The following is a 25,384-nucleotide window of genomic DNA, read 5'->3' on the forward strand; positions in this document are numbered from 1 at the left end:
ACTCATTGAGATTTTAAAAAGTAAAAAAAAAAAAAAAAATCAAGTTGTCTTCACATCTATCTGGAACGTAATTTTTGAATAAGTAAAAACACATTGCTACTAAGTGCAAAAAAAAAAAATTGAATGAAAAATTAACACTGAATTGGTGCTAGGTTAACTAGGTGAAACACTAAATTGCCTTGGGGCTTCTTTCACTCTTGCTTTAATCTAAGTAGTTTTAATCAATATCATTCGTGAATGATAAAGACTATGGCAAATTTGGTAGAGAGCTGCTTTCTAGGAAATGTGTGAATGTCATCAGTTAGCTAACCAATTTGTTAAACAGTTGCTAAAGGTGAACAAGGAAATTGTTTAGTGACATGAATTTTGGAGGACCTCCAGATAAACTCTTTATCAATAAAATAGGTATAGCCCTGTTGAACACATGTGATAGTAGCTGAGGATCTGGCACATGTATTCTCAGCACAGAGTTTAATGGCTAGTATTAGTCTTTGTTAATCTACAGAACATGAACGTGACTTTTTACTGATGTTTAAATGTTTATTATTCCAGGTTTTTCAGTTCAAGACAATATCAAACTGGAAAACCAAATCCAGGTAATGCAAATTAATTTCAAAATTAGAATAATTATGGTAGCTGATTGAACAGCAATGATTCTATCTAGAAAAAATGACTAAGTTTCTGGTTTTCTTTGTGATTATGTAAATTAAAGTTACTTTGGGAAGTAATCCCTTTCATTACCCCAACCACAAATAAAATCCATACACATGATCACCGACAGCATCTTGGTTGTTCATGTGATGCCATTATTATGACCTATGAGGTACCTGTTGTGTGAAATCTCAGTATCTCTATCCTGGTGTGCCTTTCAAGCCTTATACTAACAAAATTTCGTTTCTGACTGCAGAATGAGATTTTTGTGAGTTGAATCTACACGCTCTATATCTACGTGTACTCCTTTATCTATAATTATATACTGTGATCTCCTCTTGGGAAATAAAGACACCTAGAGAAAGACAGATATTTCTAGTTCATGTAGGGTCTGATCTGTTTAACACTGTATTTCCATGCTGTTTTGACCTATTTTTTATTTTATGGAGTTACAACAGATACTCCAGTTGTAACTCCACTCTTGAGTCTATTGGACAGAGACATAGGGCAGAGAGAGTGACTGTTAGAGAAAATTAATTTATTAGAGCTGATTCCTAAAGATACTAACACGACAGTTGCTTTCTCTAAGGCAACTGAAGTCTCTATTGCAAGGATACTTGCTACAGAACCGTCAGTGGGAAACTTGTTTTGCTAAAATCTTACAATCCTGTTGGCCCACGGCTCTACACAAGCATGATCCATTGCTATTGATTAATGTAAACTATGTGCAAAATACCACCGATCTGTCTTTTAACTACATATAAAAGACTACAGTATGTGACCATTTCTGCACCTGCAGGAACAGTTTCTGTCGACTATTTGCAAGTGGTTTAGTTAGGTGCAACCTGGTCAGTTCTGCTGCAGGAACTACCTGGAGAGTTTCCATGACGTTTCCAGGTTCTTAATCAAGACATGGAAAAGTACAAAGCAGCATAAGCATAGCAGGAGCTGCCTGTGGGATCTGTAGGACAGCGTGAGATTCCCACCTGGAGAGTTCTTGTAACAATTAGACAAATGGTGTTGCAAAGCCACCAGTTCAATGTTGTTGCTCAACTAAGTTTGTTGTTTCACATCAGTCTATTGTCTCATCTATGCAGATGAATGACAGGAGGACGTCCTGCACCAATCATGATAATTATGTGCACACATGCACAGCCATAATACTCCTTCAACTACATGACAAACTTGGATGTCATCCTTCAGACACACCCATCACTTAAATTCCATAGCACTTGCCACAAGTTAAAGATAAATTTTAGTCCCCCTCTCTAAGAAGTTTTTGGAACCAGTTGTCCTTAATCTCCACATTCATTCCCGAATGTCTTAAGTAAGATGATTTTTATGAATTACTCTAACAGAGACAAAAGTTCTAGAGAAACATTACTTCCACATCTATCCCATTTCTCAGCTTGATAGTCACCATAAAAATGTCACTGCCTGCCATCTCAATCAATAACGGAAAAAAGTTCTTGTTCAAATTCTAAAATCATGGAAATATGTTTTTTGCATGAACATCACCTTTCTTAAAAATAGTTGACTAAATTGTCCCCAAACTGAAAAGTTCACAGAAGAGTCCTATGTGTGGGATAGCAACCTTACAAGCCCTTGCAATTAGGAAATGGTAAGCCAGTCAGAAACCCTGCCTCAAAGACTTTGCAGCTGACCCAGCTTTTGGCATTGGTTCTTTGACTGACTGGGAAATGTACTGCTCTGAAAAAGGCTCTGTGCTTCTTATAAACAAAATATTGTTATCTCCAAGATCTTACTTTTCTTTATGTGCACCATCAAAATGTGTTTATTGTAATTTGAGCTTATTTTAACTCGAGCATGTCACCCGTGTGAAATGTTTGGGTGTTGCTGGGTTTTGGTGTGGTGTTTTTTTTTTGTTATTGTTGTTTTGTTTGGGGTTTTTTTTGTGGTTTTGTTTTTGTGTTTTGGGGTTTTTGTGTGTGTGTTTTGGTTTGGTTTTGGTGTTTGTTTGTTTGTTTGTTTGTTTTCCCCAAGGGGTATAGCTAGGGCAGGTATTATCTCTCACTGTTTATACAGTGTCTGGCAGAGGAAATATAGTTTCAGATGAAGCCTCTAGATGCTGCTGTAATAAAAAAAATCTCACACATACCATCCTTGTTCAATACAGTGATTTCCAGTAAGCATCTCTCACCCGTCTGAGCTAAGAGCTTGTATGTCAGTAACAAATTAATTACATCAGTGCAGGAAAAAAACCCACACACCAACATTAAATATTTGTATTGTTAATATTTTTGCAGAAGATTAGAGCTAAAGCACAAACCTGACAATCAATTAGAAGCTACGATACACCTTGACACATTTTTTTTAAACACAGAACTCTGAGAAATTGTTATTGATAAATCCAGTACAGAAGCTCTTTCCTTGTAATTTATTCAAAAGCTGTAAAAAGGCCAAAAGTCATGAGAGACTTCCATTAAAGCTGAAAAAAAAATTTTTTCAAGATAAAAAAAATAAAGCAAGTAAACATAGTTATTTTGCTCAGAGCTTAATAAATCTTTTTCCCCTGAATGGATTCTCCTCTTGGATTAGCAACAAAGTCAAGACAACAAAAATTTGAAATGCTCTCGGCTTAGCTTTTGCTTTAAGCAAAAAACAGTCAACAAGGTTACATGGCAGGCTTTCAGCCTGGGGGACAGCTCGATTTTTCCAATTTTCAGTTCTCATGAACAATAAGAAGCTCAAAGTCTCAGTGATGTCTTATACATGAGGAAAATATCTCAGATTTTTAGTTACAGAAGTTTTAACTAGCAGCTCCTGTAACTGTCAGTGAGACTCATGTTAAGAAAAAAAAATAAAATCAAAGTTTGACTGCGATGTGAGTAAGCTGGTAATATGTTCCTTCTGGAGGCATACCCAACTGATAGAGAAATAATGCCTTGGATTTATTCCCTCAGTTTCTCTTTTTTCCGTAAGAAGCAGAATTCAACAACCAGCATGACACTTGTAACATGTAACAAGCTACCACCAGTTTCTCATGATGTTGCACTCAAGACACATTTTAACATGATTTAAGCGGGCCTGTGCAGAAGGCTGGGTTTGGGTTTCAGCCTTTTCTTTGAGTTTCTCTTCTGAAAATCCAGAATCCCCCCACTTTAAAAGTGGCAGCTGAAGCACTCTCAGGTTCATCACTACATAAGCCTGAACCAGTGCCTCCCCTTTTTAGAACAAAATGGAATAAAATTGAAGAAAAACATCTCGAAAGAAACCCTTGATTGCAGGTCACTCATGGAGGAAAGCTATAAGTGGAATCAATCAAGCTCCAACGGCTTTAAAAAAAAAAACACACCACACACAAAAAAACCCAACAACCTAAGTCCAGACTTTTTCTTGATTTATTTATGTTTTCTTGCTCAGCCAACAGTAGGACAAGTCCCACTGAAAGCAGAGTACTCAGAATATATGAAGAGACAGCAGTAGCTATTAAAAAGATACATTGTAAAAGAGGGACTTAAGGTGAAGGTGAAATACAATCAGAAATATTTATTGCATACAATCCTTACTTGAAGCATCTTCCCTGAAACTGTTTTGTGTTGAATAACCAGCCTTTTTGTTACCATGTGTAGAAGTAAAGCCTGAGAAAACTCCCCCCTCCTTTTATCAATAAGGGTGAATATATTTAGGATGTAGTCTAAACCTGGAAACACTCAAGATAGGTTGGTTTAGGTTTACTTTACAGAATTTTTGACATGAGGAATCAGTTATCAAAACAACTCTGCTTTCATTTGAACCACACTGGAAGCAAGATTCTCTCAAGGTTTCTATTTCATCCCGATTTTATAGTCAAGAGGACAAGAGACAGTTCAGACAGACCAACCCAGCTCCAACAAACAGTGACGGCTGAATATTGTTAGCAAAAGTATCCAGAGGTTCAAAAGTTTACCCTGCTATGCTCACTAAAATAATCCAGGCTTCTTTTATGTGAAATTTGATGGGGAAAAGCGCAAGACAAGATGTTCCTATATCAGGCTTGTTTAAAAATTATCTTTAAGAACATTAATGGTGCGGGTAGAACGTCAGGGTTTTGTTTATCCAAATTAAAGAATCTACTTCTAATTATCAATGAAATTCTAATTCCCATAAAAGCTTTATTGTCAATGGACCTATAGATATACAACACAAAAAGAAAGTCCTGTAGTGACTTCACTAGCAAAACTTTCATGGATTCTAGGTGTATCTAGATTAATTTACAGTCTGGACTTAAAATCTGGTTACTATTGTTAGACTACAGCACAGTTCTATGCTTGTGATTCAGAGCAGACAAAACCCAAGGATCTGAACAAGTATGAAAAATTGGGTGCTTTCTTCAGTCAGTTGGAGTAGGAATACCATACAGCCCAGGGCATGGTCTGCAAACAAACGTTTTCTGGTTTCAGTAGTGCTATTAAACAAGTTGTAAGGTAACCTCAGCACTGTAAAAATCAGCTTCTGTATTGTTGTCCACTGTAGCTAATCCAGTGCAACCTCTGTAGACAATATTTGCTGTTCAGTCTTGTTTCATAGAATCATAGAATGGTTAGGGTTGGAAGGGACCTCAAAGATCGTCTAGTTCCAAGCCCCCTGCCGTGGGCAGGGAAACCCTCCACTACACCAGGTTGCCCAAAGCCTCATCCAACCTAGCCTTGAACGCTTCCAGGGATGGGACATCCACAACTTCTCTGGGAAACCTGGTCCAGTGCCTCACCACCCTCAATGTAAAAAATTTCTTCCTTATATCTAATTGAAATCTCTCCTCTTTCAGTTTAAATCCATTGCCCCATGTCCTATCACTACACGCCCTTGTAAAAAGTCCCTCGCCAGCTTTCCTGTAGACCCACTTTAGGTACTGGAAAGCTGCTATAAGATCACACCGGAGCCTTCTCTTCTCCAGGCTGAACAGCCCCAACTCTCTCAGCCTGTCTTCATAGCAGAGGTGCTCCAGCCCTCGGATCATCTTCATGGCCCTCCTCTGGACTCACTCCAGTAGTTCCATGTCCTTCTTATGCTGGGGACTCCAGAGCTGAACACAGTATTCCAGGTGGGGTCTCACGAGAGCTGAGTAGAGGGGCAGAATCACTTCCCTCGACCTGCTGGCCACACTTCTTTTGATACAGGCCAGAATACAGTTGGCTTTCTGGGCTGCCAGTGCACATTGCCGGCTCATGTTGAGCTTCTCATCCACCAGCACTCCCAAGTCCTTTTCTTCAGGGCTGCTCTCAATCCATTCTCAGCCCAGCCTGTACTTGTGCTTGGGATTGCCCTGACCCATGTGCAGGACCTTGCATTTGGCCTTGTTATACTGGTGTATAAAACCAAGCAGATCAAAAGAGAAGAGTCTTAATAACTGAAAATAAGAAAAAGCTAAAGAATGAAGATAACTAGCTGGTGGGCAACAGCAATTTGATTAAAGCTACCTCAGAAAAATAAAAACAGGGAGAGGAAGAAAATCTGTCTTCATTTACACTAGAGCGAATATAGGACCATGCTTCTGAACTTAAAATAACTGTATAAATATTTGTGCCTTTCTGTTTTAGGTGCATTGAAATAATTCTAAAGGTACTGTCACTGTGGGGTTTTTTAAATAAGAATGATGATTTTGGAAATAAGTTTTATTTGCTATGAAGCTGTGTAGAAAACTGGATATTTGATTCTCTGTTCTCTCATTTTTTAAGGACTTCCAGCATATCTAGATAGAATGCTCCTTCTCTTCTATCATATGTTACTTCTTTCTGCTTTGTGTACTTGTATTAAAAGAAACAGCATATGAGCCTTTAGCTATTAAGGAATGTTCCTCTAGGGACTTTATTTTGCAAACAGGCACCAGGAGGTCTCCAGGGCAGCACAGTGTTCAAACCGATAGAGTCAATCCTTTTAAACTGTCTAGACCCACCATAATTGCACAATTCCCTGAGATGCTGTCTCTGTAACTTCTACCAACAACTTGAATCAACTCCTTTTTCATATCATCCTCATTGTCCCTATTCTGGCAAAGACGCCCACATAAATACACTGTTTGTCTTTATCCCATCGTACCTAAATCCTCTAACTTCCAAGTCAAGTTCATATCTCTCTTGGAGTCCACCTGAACTGCAAAGGGTACATAGGTGGAAGAAGGCAATAGAATCATCTAATACACACCTCCAATCCTGTATAACCATGCAACCTCTCACTGGCTTCATCCATTTCCCCTCCCTTCATATTTAACAACTTTCTACACCACACTGGTCCCCATTGAGTATATAGCCAGTAACGGAGATGAAGAGCTCAGATGAACCAACCTAAGTCAGCGACATTTAATACATGAATGAAGTAAAACTACATCAGGAGAATGGATGCTATAATTTGCCATATGAAAACTTCCACTAAAACTTTTAATCACAAACTACAATGTATCATCCAAAAGCCAGGACTGCAGGCTGCGTGTTCTCTGCAGCCAGGAGTGCTCCAAGAAGTTCATGAGGCTCCCAGAGCCCAGAACTGCTAATGACAAAAGTCACCAAATAAAAACCAAAAAAGTTTCCAGGAAGAAGTCTGCTTCTCCCACAATATTCTCAGCTGAGCCTCCTGAAAGAGAAGCAGAACATAAACTGTAATCTCCAGGAGCTCTTGTAATGCTTCACCATGGGAACCAAGCCACTACTGCCCTTTAATACATAACAACATAACGTATATAATAAACCTATCAGGGAAATTGGAAGAAATGCCCTATGAAGAGTTGTGTTCCTTTCTATTCAGACTTTAGTGAAAAAAAAAAATCTAGTATTTTTAAGAGCTCTAAAGCTCAGAGCTGTTTTCCAGCAGGTGTGTCTTCTCTAATAAGGTAGCTTCTTTCTTCCTTAAGTTCTTAAATACTCCCTAGATAGCAACATATGAAACAGAAAACTCACTAATGGAGTCAGTCTGACATTTTCACTACTGTTTATAAGGGTATTTAGTAGTAATAGCTCACACATGCTGTACAAATCCTTGTCTCAAACACATTGAGATCTCAACACTTGTTATAATGAAATATCCTATTGCTCTTCTATGGAAGGAGATGATTAATGAAATGCCCACAGTCATATAGAAGGCAGATTCAGAAACAAAAATTAAGATTCTTGATCTTAGGATTTGACCAGCAGTCAGTATTTCTCAATACAGTTTGTCATTCTTAATTACAATGACCTAGCTATATCATGAAGAGCCTTTAAACAGAATTATGGCCTAAATCTTGCAATTTTGTTGTTCCAGTTTATTCCCTTCCTTCTGGCTGGTGATATCTCCTTTTGAAGAAGCTGTATTTCTTTATTACAAAACTATTTTTCAAAGCTTTCTTCAAACATCTTTGTTTCAGTTAGGAAAAAAAAAAGTTACCTAGTTTCCAGCATAGATTTAATGACACAAAGAAAAATGTGCCTACAAATAATTACAGGGATAAGTCATAAATTAGCATCATGCCAATTCTCAGAGCATGCTACAAAAACAAACACAGTTACAAAGGGAAATGTATGATTACACCAAGTGAGTGCTGTATTTTCAAACTGTTTCTGCATCTATGCTCAACAACAGTGAAATGAACCAACTACCCAAAAGTCATCAGTCATCGTCAGTGCTTTCACTCGATTCTTACATGGAATGAGCTAACTACTTGTTTTTTCAAACCTAGATGCCTGAAATTACGTCCCTCAGTCCACAGGTTTCCTTTGCAGAGGTATTAAACTCCTACTAGTCTCCATGACATTTCTGTTAACATTGAGAATAAAGCAGACTTTTCATAGAAATTAGGTAGGCACATATGGGAAAAACATCTCAGGGTATATATTATTTCTGGCATGGGCAATTAAATGTGAAATGCTGCAAAACTGTCACATCAGAACTATTCATTACAATATATTATTCTTTAAGTTACTGCAAAGATGATTAGAAAGTGGACAGAAATGAACAAATACATAATTCCAAAATAACTCGTGAGCTCCTTATCCCTAGTCTGGGCTATTTTATGCGCAGTTACAGGATTACAAAACAAAGAGGATCTAACTGCTCCACTTTGGGTAAGGATGTCTTCTGCTTTTACAGAGAGAGACATCATTTGTAAGGGACTTCCTCGTGTCCTTGCATGGAGATGGGGCCACAGCATGCAGGGACAGATTACTTCTGAGGCAGCACAGTGACTTAGGATGGAGGAGGGGCTTTCGTAATTAGTAAGAACATATAAGGTGATTTAAAGATTTGAAGATTGTTCCATCTAGAACTTGCTACCTAGAAGTGCAGGATGGCATGTCACTGAAAAATATAGTTTTTCATAATCCAACAATGTAACCAGTTTGATAGTTGACGCTATTTCAGTATATTGTGTTTCATGTGCTTTATTGCTCTTCTCCTTTGCAACAAATCTCAAAGAAACAAGGTTTGCAAAAGAGCTATGGGAAGAGCTTGGGGATAGTAGGGCACAAGAAACACTCCAGGAGAACGAGATGGTCTGATTTCTTGCCAGGAAAGCTTAGGCACTTCACTGGGGTAGGGAAGGGAGAGATTCCACGTAACATGTGAGTTCGAGGTAAGCAAATACACCCACGTATACCTGGTGGGCCAGTGGCAGTCCTCTTTATTGCTGTAAGAAGTACAGTACCCTCAGCAAGTTCAAACTCTTCCTTAGATGATCTCTGTTAAGGCTGTAACTACCTGTACATTCAATGGCCATTTTCTCAAGCTGTTCTCTCCATTTTTGCACAGCTCCATATTCTCAGTCTCAGTACAGTCTCTTGTTTAAATGAAATCAACTTCCTCTAAAATCTGTAATTTCCTTCTTAAAATATTTACAAAGCCATTTGGTAAACATGATATATTCTTCAGCCTAACATGGTATCATCACGTTTTAATTTAAAGCTGAAAAGAGCTATAAAACCTGTAAAGAACACATGGCTGTGATATCAATATTTAATGGTAATGATCTACAAAAATGGCTATTGAACTATTCAAGTGGATCTCCTGAACACGTTAGAAAATATTAGATTTGATGTTCCACTTAGTGATATATTACTTGGAGATACACACAAGACTTTTAGCTGACTAGCTTAGAATTGCCGCCATCTTGCATTTTGCCAGCATATTTTTACCTTTACCATCATTAAACACGTTGTCTCCTTGTCTCACAGTATTATTAGCATGTAAGAACTCTGGAAACACACCAAGTCACACTTCCTGAGATATTGTTGAAAGCTAATGTATAGGCTAAGCAGAAATACATGCAACAATATCTAAATATAAGCCATTAGCCTGATTAGAAATGCTCAGTTCCTTTGAAAGCATCAGGCTTCAACTAGGATATGTGTGGGATGACAAAATATTGGTTATTCCTCATTGTACCTCGTTAGCTCAAGTTCACAAGCACTGGGGCACCTGCAGCTTTCAGCATCATGCAAAGGATAAGAATCAGGGTTAAATGAGGACTCAGTCTAGTCAGCTATTACAATGTCAGACATATGTCATGTACTTTACAGCGCTCTCTTATTTGTTCTGCACTAACAGATAATCAAATCATTGTACTGGATCACACTAAAGGTTCATTTCATGCAGACGCAGTTTTCAAAGGCCTGGGCAAGTGTCATTAACATCAAAATTAATAATAAGCTAAAATTCCATTACGGACCAGGGCCCACTGAAAAAACAAGTGTCAAAAGACAGCTCTTGTCCTGAAGAACTTTAAATCTAAATAAAAAAAAGTCCACCTTTACTTGGAAGTAAATGAAAATGTCAGAAAGTACCTGTACATCACAAGCAAGAAAGTACAGTGCTCCATAGTATGTGTAGTATGTATTACACTTTACATTGACCCTATGTAACATAGGTCACCGCTTGCTTTTGTCCTGTGCGTGTTGTCCTTGTTGATCAAGATGGCTGGAGTTAGAGAACACTAGAAAGATGAAGACTAGCAAAACTATGTTTACGGCGAGTAAGTGACAGAAGTTAAGTTACAAACAAGTTTATAGTTACTACAAAAATGTTTATAGTTACTTTTCACTATTAGATTTATGTTGCTTCTTGGTCAGAACGCAAACAAGTACTTTGTTTTTTTTGTACCCCAAATTCCTTGCAACTCATGGGGAGCATTCATAGTACTGCTTGCCTAAAACACCACAGTGAAGTCTGAACTTGTTAGCTTGATGCTGGAATTCTTAACCTGTGGAGCTCCCGTTGAGCTAACCAGGAAGACTATGGCTTCTCAGTATGTGTCTCTTACCCTACCAGGTACTATATATCAGTTTTGGGAGAATTTTTGTTTTGTAGTTTGGTGGGTTTTTAAATCTACCTCCATTAGGACATGTATTTTAGTAGAAAGCTTTACCAATGGGTAACTTTCTTGTATTACAAAAGGCTTTTCTAAATTCAAGAGTGACCTGTTTTATTCTGATAAAAGACCTGTCATCTTCATATTACTGTAGAAGGTAAAGATTGCTACTGTTAATGAAACAAAATATTTTAAAATCAATTGGAATACTAATTGCACTGAGTACCTTCTGACAAAATGTCTTTCTTCTCCTCTGCTGTGTGTGAATATATATCATATTTTAGACCTTTATCTTGTATCTCACCCTAGCCAGAAAACAAGTTTCCTATACAGCTATAGTAGAGCGTATCCATAATTTAAGGACAAAGTGTATAAGTATTCCTAATCACCTCCAAAGCAAGTTTGATGAACCTGTAAAAATTAAGGAAAAGAAAAAAAAAAATCAGACCTATTGCAGTGTGAAAATAAATCACCAATAACCTTAAACTACTTTTTAGTGTTATCAAGCAATAAAACATAGAATGTTAAGACTAGATTTAGTTAATGCTTCCAGGCTCAGATTAGAATAAATCTAAAGTAAAGATTTTCTTTTTCCTTTTTCTGCTTCTTAATTTCTCTGGAGGAGTTTGCTTTTCAATAAAAGGTGCTAAGTATTTGAGTTAAATAATGTAAAAGTAGGATGCTTTTTCAAAAAAAGCTTGAAGGCAAAAAGCTTTCAAACAAAAAATTCCTTCTTTTGCTGCAGATTTCTTCAGTTTGCTTTCAGTATTTCCTGAAAGAGACATGGCTGAGACAAATCACTTGCAGAAACATGTTGACTTATTCCATTTAATTTAATATCATGAAGAGCAAATTTGAATGGCAAAAAACTGTTTCTACAATAAAAGGTGTAGCACCCCATCCAGATTGTCTGGAGATGGATGTAGATACTCAGTGCTTATTATGATTTGTTAAACAGCAGTAGCATACTCAGTACACTGCTATCCCTCAGATGCACTGACCTTCTGACATCTTGTTCAAAGACTGTGCGCAAAATGGCCTTCCACGAACAACTGAAATGATACGTTCAAAACACTGCAGAGCAGTGAAATACAGCTTTAGGAAGGAACCAAAAAGAACACTGCATAATGAATACACTAATGCTTTAAAAATACCTACTCTATTACTAGTACTGAGACTAGTATTTGGCTGCATTTGGGAGACAGCCATCTAGTAGTTTTTCCCTGCATCTAGTTGGCATTATTACTTGAAATGAGTCTATGGGTGTTCCCCCATGACGTCTCAGAACAAACTACTTAGGATCGCCAAGGCAATTGTGCTGTCTCTACACTCCACTGCGAGCTGGTAAATAACTAAAGCTAATTTCATATACTAGCAGCACACAGCACAAATCTTGAATTTCATCAGCCACACTGAAACTGCATTCAGTCCTCCAGCTATTTTAAATCAAATCAGTCACGAAGGAGAATTACTGGAAATTAAATCCAGCTACAACTCCAGGAACACCACAAAAAAAGGCATTTTATTAAATTTAGGGTTGTGACAACTAGCTTGCTCCACTGTGGTCAGTGTATTTAAAAACACATAAGGGAGAAGAAACATAAAAGCCCGTACTAACTATGTGAAAGATGTAGAGTAAGCTGGTTTTATGGTCCTAATTCCACTTATATCGGAATATCGACTCAAAGGCTCAGAGATGATACATCAGATTTTACCAGTGCAAAAGCTGGTCTGAAAAAGAATGAAGAATATTCCAGCAAGAATTGCCTATTGCATACTGTTTGAATGCATTTTTAACAAGCATGGATGCACAACAGTTCTAAGAACAGCTTCAAAGAAGCAACTCTATAAAGATACATAAAAATACATGCATCTTACAACCTCAAGAAAGAAGTCCTGATAACGACCATAGCACTGTTTGCTGTTAAAACTGGCTTTTGACTAGGTAATATCTGCAAATTGTGCCCTTCAAGCTGTAGATAACAGTAAAATGTTTGCAAAGATCAAAGGAAGCAAATGTCGCTAATAGCCCTCTGTGTTGCCTACAGATGAACTCCTGAAAGAAACACCTTTCCCACTAAATTCCACTTCTGTTATGGAACCATTTTCCTTCCAAGGCTGGTTAAATGATCATCGTGGTGAAATAAAACAGAAGAAATCCTTGAGTATGTTTGGTGATAACTTTGAAACAGAGGTAGGAGGGTGTAATTTCTCTGAAAGAAAGAGGGATATTTTTAAAGGTACAGATAATAGGTGCCTACTGAACCCAGGCCTAGGAAAAATACATAGTTAGCAGTCATGTACCCCTACAGAACGACTCAGTCTTAACCTGCCCTGCCCTTCAGAGGCACCTGTCTTTGTCCATTGATTTGACTAGCTTAGGGTAGGGGCTTCCTAGCTCAGACGCTTCCATTTACATAATCAACCTGAACCTTATTTCCATTCATTTCCTTTGGGGTTAAACCAGCTCACCCTCTCCACCTCCCTACCCTACTCCATATTTCCCAAATTAGAAACACCAGTGTGATGCGACTACTACTCACAAGTGTGTTCAGCTTCTCTCTATGTTTCAACAGCATTCTTGGTGCCACGTCTAATCTGAGTGTGTAAATACGCTTTTTTTTCCCCTTTCACCTCAACCTACATAAAGGAGAAACAGAAAACTGGACAGCACCAGCAAGCCTGGGCTGCGCTGAAGGGTTGCACTTCCCAGTTTAGTCACACACAGTCTAGTTCGGGCGTAAACGAAGCTGTTACCATTTGGTATCCCTGCTGTATGCATGACAGTTTACAAAACATATTCTTTCCCTGGGTTACTTGGAGTCACACTCTGAAGAATCCAATACATTTGACAGCAAAGTGACAGAGAGTGTGGGACTGTCAGGAAGAACATGGAAAGGGCAGATAATGAGAAAAATAAGGTCTGGTATGTAGTTTTTTTTTTTTTTTAATGTTAATGGAAGAGTCTTTTCTACTTCAACAGGCTCTTGACAGGGCCCAGAGTTCATGAGGAGGAAGTGCCTGTTCCAAGAACAGAAGCAGGAAGGATATAGATGCAAAACTGAGAGTGGGAGGAGGCAGAAGGAATAGATAAGTGAGGATGCAGAGGAGCATAAGGAGTGGCAGGTGTGATCAGTTCCCTTTTTATCAGTAGGAATCAATATGAGAATACCAAACGTAATGTGAATTTTAATGTCTGTAAAAATAACGTCATCTTCTATGAATATTTTTCTGTAAAAATAGAATGTTTCAAATGCTGTAGGAAGATGAATTTGTATGCTTTGGTCACTGGGATGAATCTGTTACTTTTCTTCCTTTTTTTTTTTTTAAAGGTTATAGTTCATGGACCAGGAACAACTGAGAAAAGTAAAAAGACTTTAGATATCTGGATATGGCAGCTGGTACGTGGCAATTCACACTCGTTAACCGATGAGTTCATGTTTCAGTTTAGACTGAACAGCAGTAAAGCCTTCTAGCACCAGAAACAGAAATTAAAATTATTAGCTTCCTTCTCATAGAAAAGATCATCAACAGGCACCACCCTTCAGCTTCAAACTACCATGAAAAAGAACTGTAAACTACTGCCACCATAAAAATAGTCTCTGGTTTTCCTTATCTTGCATGTTGAGGATAGATACTGGCATCCTCCATCAGGTCTTGGTGGGGATTTTAATATACCCTACGTAAGGTATATCCTGTAAATATATCAAAATACCTCCAAGTGTTAAAAAAGCATCACCCTTTACTTCTGCCTTGAAGCATTGGTCCTCAAACTGAAGTCAAACTGGAATCAGGTAGAATGAGCTCATAAAATTCTAACTGGGAGCTTGTTTATACTAAAGCACAGTGGTAGGTGATTCAGATGCCCTTCATTCAGCTGGTGTCTAGGAAACATTTGCAGCCCAAGGGGAAAAACAGAAAAGCTAGTTTTCATTTACACAAGTCAGGCTAGCTTGGGAGGCAGATATTTCTATTAGTTCCTGTTCTGTTGAATAGGAATCAAATACTAAATACAGTATCAAATACTAATTAAAGACAGAATAATCTTGAAAGACATTTGTTTACACTGCAGCTTCCAGCAGCCTATGCAATCAAGACCTTGTTGCTGGCAAGAACCTGGCTCCTTGCTTGACAAGATAATGATGAGTCCGTTCCAGTCTGGATGGATTCCTATTAGTGATTTCTGGCAGCTCCCTGCTGACTTGTGAACTGCTTTTCAAGACTTAGAAAGATATTAGGAATCAGAGAAGTAGAAGAGGAGCTTGAAGTACTCCAGGAGGCTATCTCTGTAATTTCCAGAGCTGTACCCACTTGCAGGCTGCTAGGTTAGATTGGCAGAAGTGCACCCCAAGAGCCAGGCAACAGGTTGGTGCTTTATGATGGAGAACAATGAACCATGAAGCATGTTTTGATTGATGCTAATAGTGTCGGACAGGGAAGATCTGCAGAATATTTAGCTAGGCCTCACGAAACAGAGCAGGTTTGAAGTGGGAAAGATCTGCATACTTACCTGAAGCATTTTCTTTCTGCTACTGACAGGACATGGAAAATTAAAAGCTGGTTATCTGTTCTTTCCCTTCAGGAGGGCACATCGACTGTTACCGTGGATGGTAAAACCCTGACTCTGTCTGTTAGTGACAGCCTGCTTGTCCGTGCCCAGTCTACGTGAGTAGAGCTGAACAGTGGTTCAATGCACGATTTCCCAGCTTCCAGCAACATAAATTGTGTTTTGTCCACACCAGGCTGGGCATCAGCTGGTGCAGAAACACAGCGTTTGAATGCAGGATTTGCTGTAACCTCCATTATTATTCCTCAGGGCAAAAGTGTCTTCAGGAGGAAACAAAGTCAGACATTCATTGTAGTTCACCTCTTACAATTAAAGCTGGGGAAAATAGAAAAGATAAGCACTACCAAGAAAAACAGCACACAAAACACCATGTATAAAAGTAGATGGCACGACTACACCAATCTGCAGTCACAGCAGATCCTCTAAGCTTCAGATCAGGTTTAATCAACATAAATGTGGCAAGATTTGGGGTTCAGACTAAGAACACAGCTCTCTTGCTGGAGTAGGATGCATATGGCTGTTTCATAATCATGACACATGATATATGTAAAGGAAAAAACAGTGAAAATAGCTTCCAAAGAGAACAGAAAGGGAAAGTGTGGCATAAGCTGATAAAGCGCCCACCATGAAGAAGATGAAGGATTATGTATACTCATTGGTAACACAATGCAGCAGATTACAGGCAGATGATAAAAATGGCCTTCTTTCCTACAGGAAAAATCTAATCAGTAGTAGTGCTGATATTTGTGCCTCTTGTACAGCACTGAAAACATTTGCTGAAGGAGCTGAAATGATCCAGCTGTGCACAGAACTGTTCTCTGCACCTGCGATTCCAACACCTAGCCGCCACCTCCTCCCTTCACCATTGCTTTCATCACTTCTGTGAAAGAACATCTTAAATTAATTCCCAGTCTTGCAGTCCAATCAAGGAGCGTGTGTTTTCAAAATCATGGCATGATGCACATGCAGAGACTTGCCAGCACTGTTCATATTGCATTAAGATGTTTATCAGATCCGTACAGCAGGCATCTTTTATTGACTGCATCACTGTTGCACACTGATTAATCTCTGGCCATCTCTGCTACGGGCACAGAAACAGCTAATGTAAAAGTGATGACCACAAGAAAAATACTATTGAATTTGTAGATACTTATTTCATTAAAAAAACATCTGTTCTGAGGTGATTCTATTCCAATACTCATGTCACCATGATCAGAATAGACGCCTGCCCCTTTGGTTCATCCATAAGCAGATATACATTCTTCCCTGCCATGTCACAACATTTGGCTTATATCAGTAATTCTCTGAAATATCACAAGATATACCTATATGGAAGGAGAACAAGTGTAACGAGAAGAAAACCTGTTTGTTTTCCTCTACTTTTCAGTAGCATGAATGTTTTAGTTGTTGGTTTGAGTGTGTGGTTTCCTCCCATACACATTGGATTATCTCTCTTTTTATTTTTCCAGGTACTGCTGGAAGAGAACAGAAGAATGCATTGCTCTCTCCATTGCTCAGGATCCAAAACGCAAGCAGCCTTATATCTAGCTCCTGTGCCAGTTGACTTTGATGATAACTAAGTTTTAACCTACTTGTCTTATCTTGGTGATCTTCTAGTCAGAATGCTTGAAAATTTGAATAGTCTAACAGAATGAATACACTGAATTAAGGGAGTCAAGTGCTGCGCCCAGTTAAAACTTTTTTCCCCAAGTAGTTGAAGTTTCAGTAAAATCTACAAACGGTAATTTAAAAAAAAAAAAAGCCAAAAAAACCCCAACAAAACAGAACAATAGTTCTTACTTGAAAGGGAATGAAAACACATCAAGTAGCAGGATTACTTATATAATAATATATATGATACTATCTAGAATAAGCTAAGTTCAAATGCCAGTCTCTGCTTCAAGATGTAGATAAGGAGATAGAACAGCTACTGTTATGCCTACTTAGGTAACAGTCTTCATTTCTTTGTCTCAGTTTTGCTGTTTTTAATAAATCGGGTATAATGTTAGTTACCCAGCCCACAGCAGGGGAGCTTTAACTGGCAGTAGCTAATATGCCCTTTAAAAACCAAAACAATCTGCTGCACTGCTCAAGGATCAAAGTGCTTTGTGAAAAAGAGGAAGATGCATTAGTAAAGGGGGAAGCAGTACCTGCAGCAACATCAAGCATTGCTTAGATCACCATTGTACTTGCTTCAAGTAACTTATTATCAGTTGACCAAAGCCAGCAGTGCAGTAGCAATCAGTTATCAGTAACATGCCACACACACCATGCTGGATGCTGGCTTTACACCACACTATCAAGAACACAGCACTGCAACATGACTAACACATGACTAACGGAGCATCCGGGTCACGGGTGTTCCTGTGCAGCAGAAATCTCAAGGTAGCCTAGGAAGCATGTTGGGGGACAAGGGAGCAGAAAAATTATCGTAATAACTTTCTACTAAGTGCTACATCTTTTTGAACAAAGAAGTTTCTTGCAGAAATAACAAGTGTCAAATTATCTTTTCCTGCTTTTATTCCAGGAGCCCTCCAGAGGAGGTTTTGTTTTGGTGTTGCTTTTATTTGTTCGGGCTTTACACGTTGAGAAAGTAAAAAGTTACCATCTCTTGATTTTTTTGTAATTCTAATTAAGTTCGGAAAATATTTCTGTAAGATATCTATCACCTACAAAGCTCATTAAACTGAGATGTCATGTTTTATTCAAGAGTTCACTCTTCTGATGAGAAAGACTCAGATGGCTTGGCTTTAATCTATAACTTAAATATAAGTTCACTAGCTTTTCTACTGAAGCATATAGCAGAATTTTGCTGCATCCTCCTAATAGCATAGGACCTATTTTGAGAAATTAAGCCTAGTCCTTAAGGCTATTATGGGTGCAAGCTATCACACATGAAAAGGAGCTATAACACTCCCTTTGAACAAGGGAGTCATCTGATTACCATTTGGTATTGGTGTGTTGGTGTGTCTGCAGAATTTCCTGCTCCTTGTGTGAACATGTATGGTTGAGGGATCTAGGGTACCAAAGTGTTATATTTTTAGTTCACCAGCTAGAGGGTAACCACAGAAATATTTCTATATTTCATACTGAATGGTAAATGAAGAAAACACAGCAACACAAAGAACAATGTCCAGAATAATGAATAGCTCTTCACCTATCCAGAGGCATTGAGTGCCATGGAAATTTCAGAATAAAAATTAAGGCACCTTTGGATTAGATACCTCCCAGGATTTAAAATTAAGGTTTCACTCAAAGTATATTTGTGACTGAGTCCTTTTATGACAACTTGTGCTTGAACACCTGAATTCTACCCAAGTCTCATGCTAGATGCCTCAAATCAGAGCAAGAATCAAACCAGAAGCATTAAGCCAGAGCTTCATCACCCACAGTTCTGCTACTGCCTGTGCTCAGAAACCAGGACTGAGCAGCTCATCAGTTAACTTCTTTTGAAGAGCTGCTGTCATCTGAAAACTAGATAAGAGGTGTCCAGTCCCATAAGTATGCCTAAGAATCAGGATCAAACCAGCATGAGAAGATTCATAGAAAGGCTTATATACCAAGTACTCAGAGAAGAGCACTTTGTGTTCTAGTGTCTCTTTTGAGAATTACTGCTTTTTTTTGTTTCTCCACACTCCCCCTCCCCTGCAATTCAATAACTATTTGATAGCCAGAGCACAAAAGAGAGCACAGAGAGAACTTGTAATTTACTCCTTCCAAGGTGCTTAACCACTCTGATTTACAAACCTGCAACTTCTTTTTTTCCAAGTCTTCAAATAGTTCCAGGGCACTCCTGATCAGCCAGTGAATCTTTTTCAGGTGCTTTATTCTTCCTCTATATTCTATAAATTGTAAACTGCTGCAACAATGGTACATTTATAATTAGATGCACCCATGCTCCTCTGGCTTGCGAGGAAGTTGGCCAGATCTAAGTTTGGTTCCTGGAATCCTTTTAGCTGTTAGGCACTGTTTCTGTGCATGTGTAGTTAGCTCAGTAGATACTTTGACACCACAGTTGTTGAGATCACACTTTGGGGACTCCAATGCTAATCTTGCCTCATAAAGAAGCATTTCAGGCTTAGGTTCGTGGCAAAGGCTTAGTTAGGCATATTGCCTGCAAAATGACCTAATGCACTCCTGTTGACAACGTGCTTGTTCATACACGTCCATGAAAACACATCAGCACAAAACCCTGTCCTATGCATATATATGACTGTTTTTATTTACAGCTCTTTCTATACAAGGTGCATCTGCACCCTGATTTGGATATCCATTTTCTATCTAAATTGTACAGATATTGCATCACCTCATGCTTAAAAAACTTACTACATTTTGGCAGGATTGTGCTAACCTCATTAGTACAGCATTGCTTAGATAGTCCATCTGTTGCTCAGTTTCTCAGACTCAAAAGCAAAGCCTTTATACAAATATGTATTCTAAGTGGTATTACAATAAAGCCTACACAGACCAGAAACCACACCTGCACACTGTGCTTCATTAATTATTATCTTAAAACATATGCAGGATTTTCTGGAATCACAATCTGGAGCTGACCTGAAAGCTTAGAAAAACACACAAAGGAGGTTGAGTCTCCCTACAAACATCCAAAAGGAAGTTATTCCAAGCCTGAATCTCACCTATCCTGGAAGCCAGCAGGAGCTTTCCCCTTCACTTCAAATGGGAAAAGGCATGCAGCCCAATCCTGCCAGTTGAGTGAAGTATCAAGAGAGGCTATAGTTGTTCAGTGCCTTTAAAGCGTTTAATCCCAATAAGAAAACTGGTAAGTTTGTAAAGAGAAAGATAAACCATTCCTTTTTAGCTATTGATATAGTTTGATTTCTATTATTATAGCATTTAAACGGTATAACAAAGGATATAAGCATTGTTACAGTACTTCAAATTGAGCAAGTAATTTACATCTTACAGTCTTTTAGTTCATGTAAATTAGCAATATAGATCAAAAATATTGTAAGTAAATAGTGTCTCCTATTGTCACTAGATTAGACAGGTCTGATCTGATTAGGGTACTTATACTCTTATTTTGAGCTATGCTGACTTACATGAATTATGGAAATAAAATGATAGTGTCTCTCTGTATTCCTCCTTGTTAGGTGTTGATATGAGACAATAACAAAATACATTAATTAGCAAGGTTACATTATGCATCGGTTCAAAACAACTAGTATTGCTTGAAGTAATCATAATGTTAAAAAAAGAAACAATCCTGGTATAGTAAATAAAGCTTATGTCTTCACCAGCTTTTTCTATAATATTGAAATAAAACCTACAAAAGCAACTTTATGCAAAACATTTATGTTTGTTGTTCTGAGAGAATTACAAGAGAAAACAATGATCCTCACAGATCACACCGTAAACATATCAGAGATCAACAGCAGACCTCAAGATTGTCCAATTAAAAAACCAAAAACAAAACAAAAACAACCAAAAACCCAAACCACCACCCACACAGAACAGTTAAGGCAATATAACGATCTAATGCTAACTACATTTCCTCTTGCAATGCATAAATGGACAGCTTGTAAAAGTCAAGAGAGGAACTCTTCTTCTTCCATGCTTGCTTTATTTTTAGATCTTGCTTGTTCCTTTGAAATAATAAACCCTACTAGAGGCAGAAAACTAGACTAGGTGGATCAGTAAACTGGTAAAATTAGGTGTGTTGTAGTAAACTATTTCCTCAAACTCACACAGCATTTACTCACACTTGTAAACCAATCTTGTCTTGTTGCATGAAGATAATAAATGCTTTCGTTCTGTTGTTAAAAACATTCATTGTAATCTGATTTCAGCTCTCCAGCCACATTTATTTTATAGAACAGATGCACAGAAAGCAACCCTCCCACCATCACGGCATATAAGTAAAGAAAGAAAGATTACTTAGCTATTTAACAATTCCTACAAAACCAGCTTATGTTCATAATGAATACGTTTCAGAGCTTTGGAGTTTCTTTTCATTTATTTTATTTTCAGTTAATAATCCAGAGTGCATTTGAGTTAATACTTCAGGCTAACCAAGGTCATCACCTCTTGGTCTGTTTCTGATGGAATACACAAGTACTTGTAGAGCTACTCTTCAGCATCAAAGTACACAGAATAATAGCTGGTTGGACCAAAAGTAAAGCTGCTGATTCTAAAGTAATAATGAAGAATATCTAAGTTAATATCGCTCTTGTAGCTCAGAGTGAGTACCTGACCTACAGGTCCTAGCACTATCCAGTACAGACAGATCTCATGCTGGATGCAGTCAGAAATATTTTCAGTGATTGTCCAGAAAGTCTGGAAATTCATAAAAACTCTCCTGTTTAATGTTACTTGAATTTTGATTGAAGCTTGAAAGATAGGATAATATATACACACACACGCGAAGTCAGACAGTTTGTACTCAGCATCTTTCCAAAAGCAAGCCCTGAAATGGCAAAGTCATTAGGGAAATCAATCCCAATGCACACATTGGATTCTCTCCTACACACAGCTCTCCTGTTTAGGAGCTACAAATTGTGGAACAATTCTTTCCAAATTGCTGTTGCTCTAGGTTAAATACATCTCCAAGATTTTGGCCAGGTAATTCATTATAAGTTGCATCAGAACCACAGGCTGGAAGATTTGAACACTTCTTTGTATTTTTAGAGTTGCTAAATAGATGCCTGTACATGGCCATTACACAGTTAAATAATAATAATAATAAAAAAATGTCCCTGGTTTGGGAGATAAATTATACTGAAGTTGGAGCAAAATTATTTGGGTTCTAAAAAACCTACATTATATAACCTTATAAGCCACTGAGAAAGATGTCATGGCTATGATAAAGTAAACTAAGTATAGGCACATTTGGAGCTTCAGTGAGGAATTTGGGTACATCTTTATTATGTCAGAGAAGAATAGCACTTTCTGCAGTGCCATACAGGTACAGCAAAAATTTTATTTAAAGACATTTTAATATTTTCCCCCTTGAAGGAAACTAGTTTGCTTAGAAGGCAATACTAAATCATGTAGGTGATGAAGCTTGTACTGCACTCACAGTAGACTTAAACTCTTCTATATGATAAATTGCCTCGCAAGAAGCAGAAGCCCCAGGAACAGCTCCCATCTCTGCACAGGAGAAGAAACTCAAACTCAAATCTTTGCTGTCCTGCAGCAACATCCGTCACAGGGTCTGCTGTTAGAGGTGTTTCCACCCTCTCTTGGTACAGCTCCGCAGTACTGCGGCGAGATCAGCTGAACCATGCAGGAAGCACCACAGCGTTGCTACTGAGCTAAAGGACAATTCAAACTCCCCAAAACAGTTACATAAAAAATTACTCTAAAGTAGAAGCAAGTACTCACAGAGAGCACATATCATTACAAAGCCAATTTTCCAGTTGCAATTACATTTGTGACCTGCCTATAGCATCATTGCAAAAAGGTGAACAAAACATTGGAGGTTCTGCTTAAACATGAGGAAGAATTTCTTCCCAGTAAGGGTAACAGAACACTGGAACAGGCTGCCCAGAGAGGTTGTGGAGTCTCCTTCTCTGGAGATGTTCAAAACCCGCCTGGACGCGTTCTTGTGTGATCTGATTTAGGTGGTCCTGCTCCGGCAGGGGGATTGGACTAGATGATCCTTTGAGGTCCCTTCCAATCCCTAACATTCTGTGATTCTATGATTTTGATTGGGGGGTGGGGGGGGCGGGCAGAAATCATCAGCAGATTGTCAAACCACAAATAGATCAGCTTTGTTTATGACAACCTGAGAAAAATGTTAAGAGTTACTGATTGCTTCCTGATATTGGTGTCAAACAACCCGCGCGGTTCAAATCCGATACGCTCTATTACTGAGCAGCAAATAAACATTCAATGCACAGGTCCCCTCATCAGGCAGTATCTTGTTATTCTCTTCAGGAGGAGAAGGGTAAACACTGAATGAAACTGAGTATAAGATTCATAGAATTACAAGAATTAATTTCTTTTTTTTTTTTTATCCACCAAAACCTACTGGATTAGCTTTACTTTTAAACTAAGATAGGAAACTATATGCTGGCACTGGAATTGGGAATCAGACTGCCTTATCCCATCAGACTTAAAGTTTAAAATGAAAATTAACCAACTATGGCTTCTATTTCCAATATGGACGACAACGTTCAGTTGTCTAAAGCTATTTCTTCCATCTTTTGGATATAAGCTAGGAAATTCACATCCAGTTCGCCCCTGAAAGCAATTTGCCACTACTTACACCTTTGCTATTTTAGATACAGCTGCCCTAATTTATGCCAATGTGTTAACAGAATCAGGCTGCCACACTACAATGATGTAAACGTTGCTTTGCTGTGTTCTGCATCCCCTAAAATACCACTGCATAGTTGCATAGAGTTTATTTATATCGTATATGTACACAGACATATATATACACACACAAACACACCTATATATGCCTTCTGAGTATTTTTATGCAGTAATTAGTTGTTTCTTGCCCATACTGGTGAAATTTGTGCCAAGCATACTGTGTGTGCTTGGCGTTTTGTGATATGACTAGCCCGTTATTGGCAGTCAGAGAGAGAGAGAGGGAGATTGATACTAAAGGTCATTTTTATTTATGTCAGACACAGGATGTTTCAGAAGCTTTTATGGAGCAGCTACATCTGTGCTCTCTGCGGGTTGGATGTACTCCATACATACTGCTGGAGGACAGAAAAAGCAGATCATACAAGAGGGAAGAATTATCCTGGGCTTCACTGGAAGCCGACTATACTAAATGCTCTGCCTAACCCAGCCTTTCCACAGCATCCCAGGCAGTGGGGCTGTGCAGCTTACAAACATTTCTCATTGATGGCCAAAGGTTGGGTTTTATTACCAGTTTTAATCTAATAGAAAGGTTTCACAACGTTTATTTCCTCTATAGCAAAATTAACTCTACTCGCAAAGCTTCCTCCCCCTCAGAGGGAAATAAGATGTAGTCTCGGAAGCCCAAATCCGCAATGATATTTAAATGCCTGAGGAACCGTGCCAGAGTGTCTGGCAAAGGAAGCTAAACAGACTCAGTTTTAAAAGGGAGTATAGTGAATGGGGAGACAGACTGAAAGCTCAGGAGAATGAAGTACTCCTTTTATCTGCTATGGGGGGAGTTGTTAAGTGGCAAAGCAAACTTCCCTTCTCGCTCATCTGTGTGCTTTAACCCACCATTAGTGCCATCTCCACCTGTATTGGAGATCAGCCTTTGCTGCAGCTGGCACCAAGTTACTCACAGATGCTATTTCCATGGCATCAGCATCAGTGGGGTGGGAGCTGGCCAGAGATAAATACAGTTTGTATGACCACATGAACAGTCATCTCCAAGTTCCTCGCCCTGCAGGACTAATAAAAATACTCTGTTAAAGGTACTAACATTTGTTTTGCTTGAAGATAAGACACACAGAAACAGTAGCAAATATTTGAAAATCTGTGCTATTTTATACAGTTTGCATATTTTGTCATTAAACTGCTATTTTCCATAACTATTTCTTAACATTTTGCATTGAACTGATTTTATTAAATTTCCTCATTTGTCTGTCTTGGGACAAATGCTGTTCTCAGCTGTATTTGGGTAAATATGTAGCTAATGGAATTGTCACCCAACAATGAAGAGGTTAAAACTTTTGTAAGAATTTCATGAAAGGTTTAGTAGGCAGTTTGTAGAACCTAACGAACATAATGAGATGAGCATCCTTGAAGCTGCTGGGAGTGATTAGAAGGGGGACTCTTTATCAAAGAGCTGTCTGCCCTTGAAGGGAACATCCCAGAGAACATATTAACTTTGGTATCATGTTTTTCTGAATTGTGAAAACATGCAGCAGCGACTTGGGGAAAGGTAATTTCGGCAGGAGGAAATTGCGACCACCAACTCATGGACCACCTACCCTAAA

General features: G+C 38.4%; 1 protein-coding gene across 1 annotated transcript in view; it reads left to right on the top strand.

The window, feature by feature from the left end:
• HAAO (3-hydroxyanthranilate 3,4-dioxygenase) overlaps positions 1 to 17,039 on the top strand; it is a 36,442-nt gene extending 19,403 nt beyond the window's left edge. Inside the window, exons 6-10 of the mRNA XM_086626212.1 lie at positions 553 to 596; positions 12,973 to 13,118; positions 14,257 to 14,325; positions 15,507 to 15,589; positions 16,961 to 17,039. Coding sequence (XP_086482338.1) covers positions 553 to 596; positions 12,973 to 13,118; positions 14,257 to 14,325; positions 15,507 to 15,589; positions 16,961 to 17,039 — 421 coding nt within the window. The remainder of the gene's footprint in view (positions 1 to 552; positions 597 to 12,972; positions 13,119 to 14,256; positions 14,326 to 15,506; positions 15,590 to 16,960) is intronic.
• Positions 17,040 to 25,384: the final 8,345 nt, after the last annotated feature.

Source organism: Tauraco erythrolophus, chromosome 2, assembly GCF_009769465.1.
Source record: "Tauraco erythrolophus isolate bTauEry1 chromosome 2, bTauEry1.pri, whole genome shotgun sequence".
NCBI classification, from domain to species: domain Eukaryota; kingdom Metazoa; phylum Chordata; class Aves; order Musophagiformes; family Musophagidae; genus Tauraco; species Tauraco erythrolophus.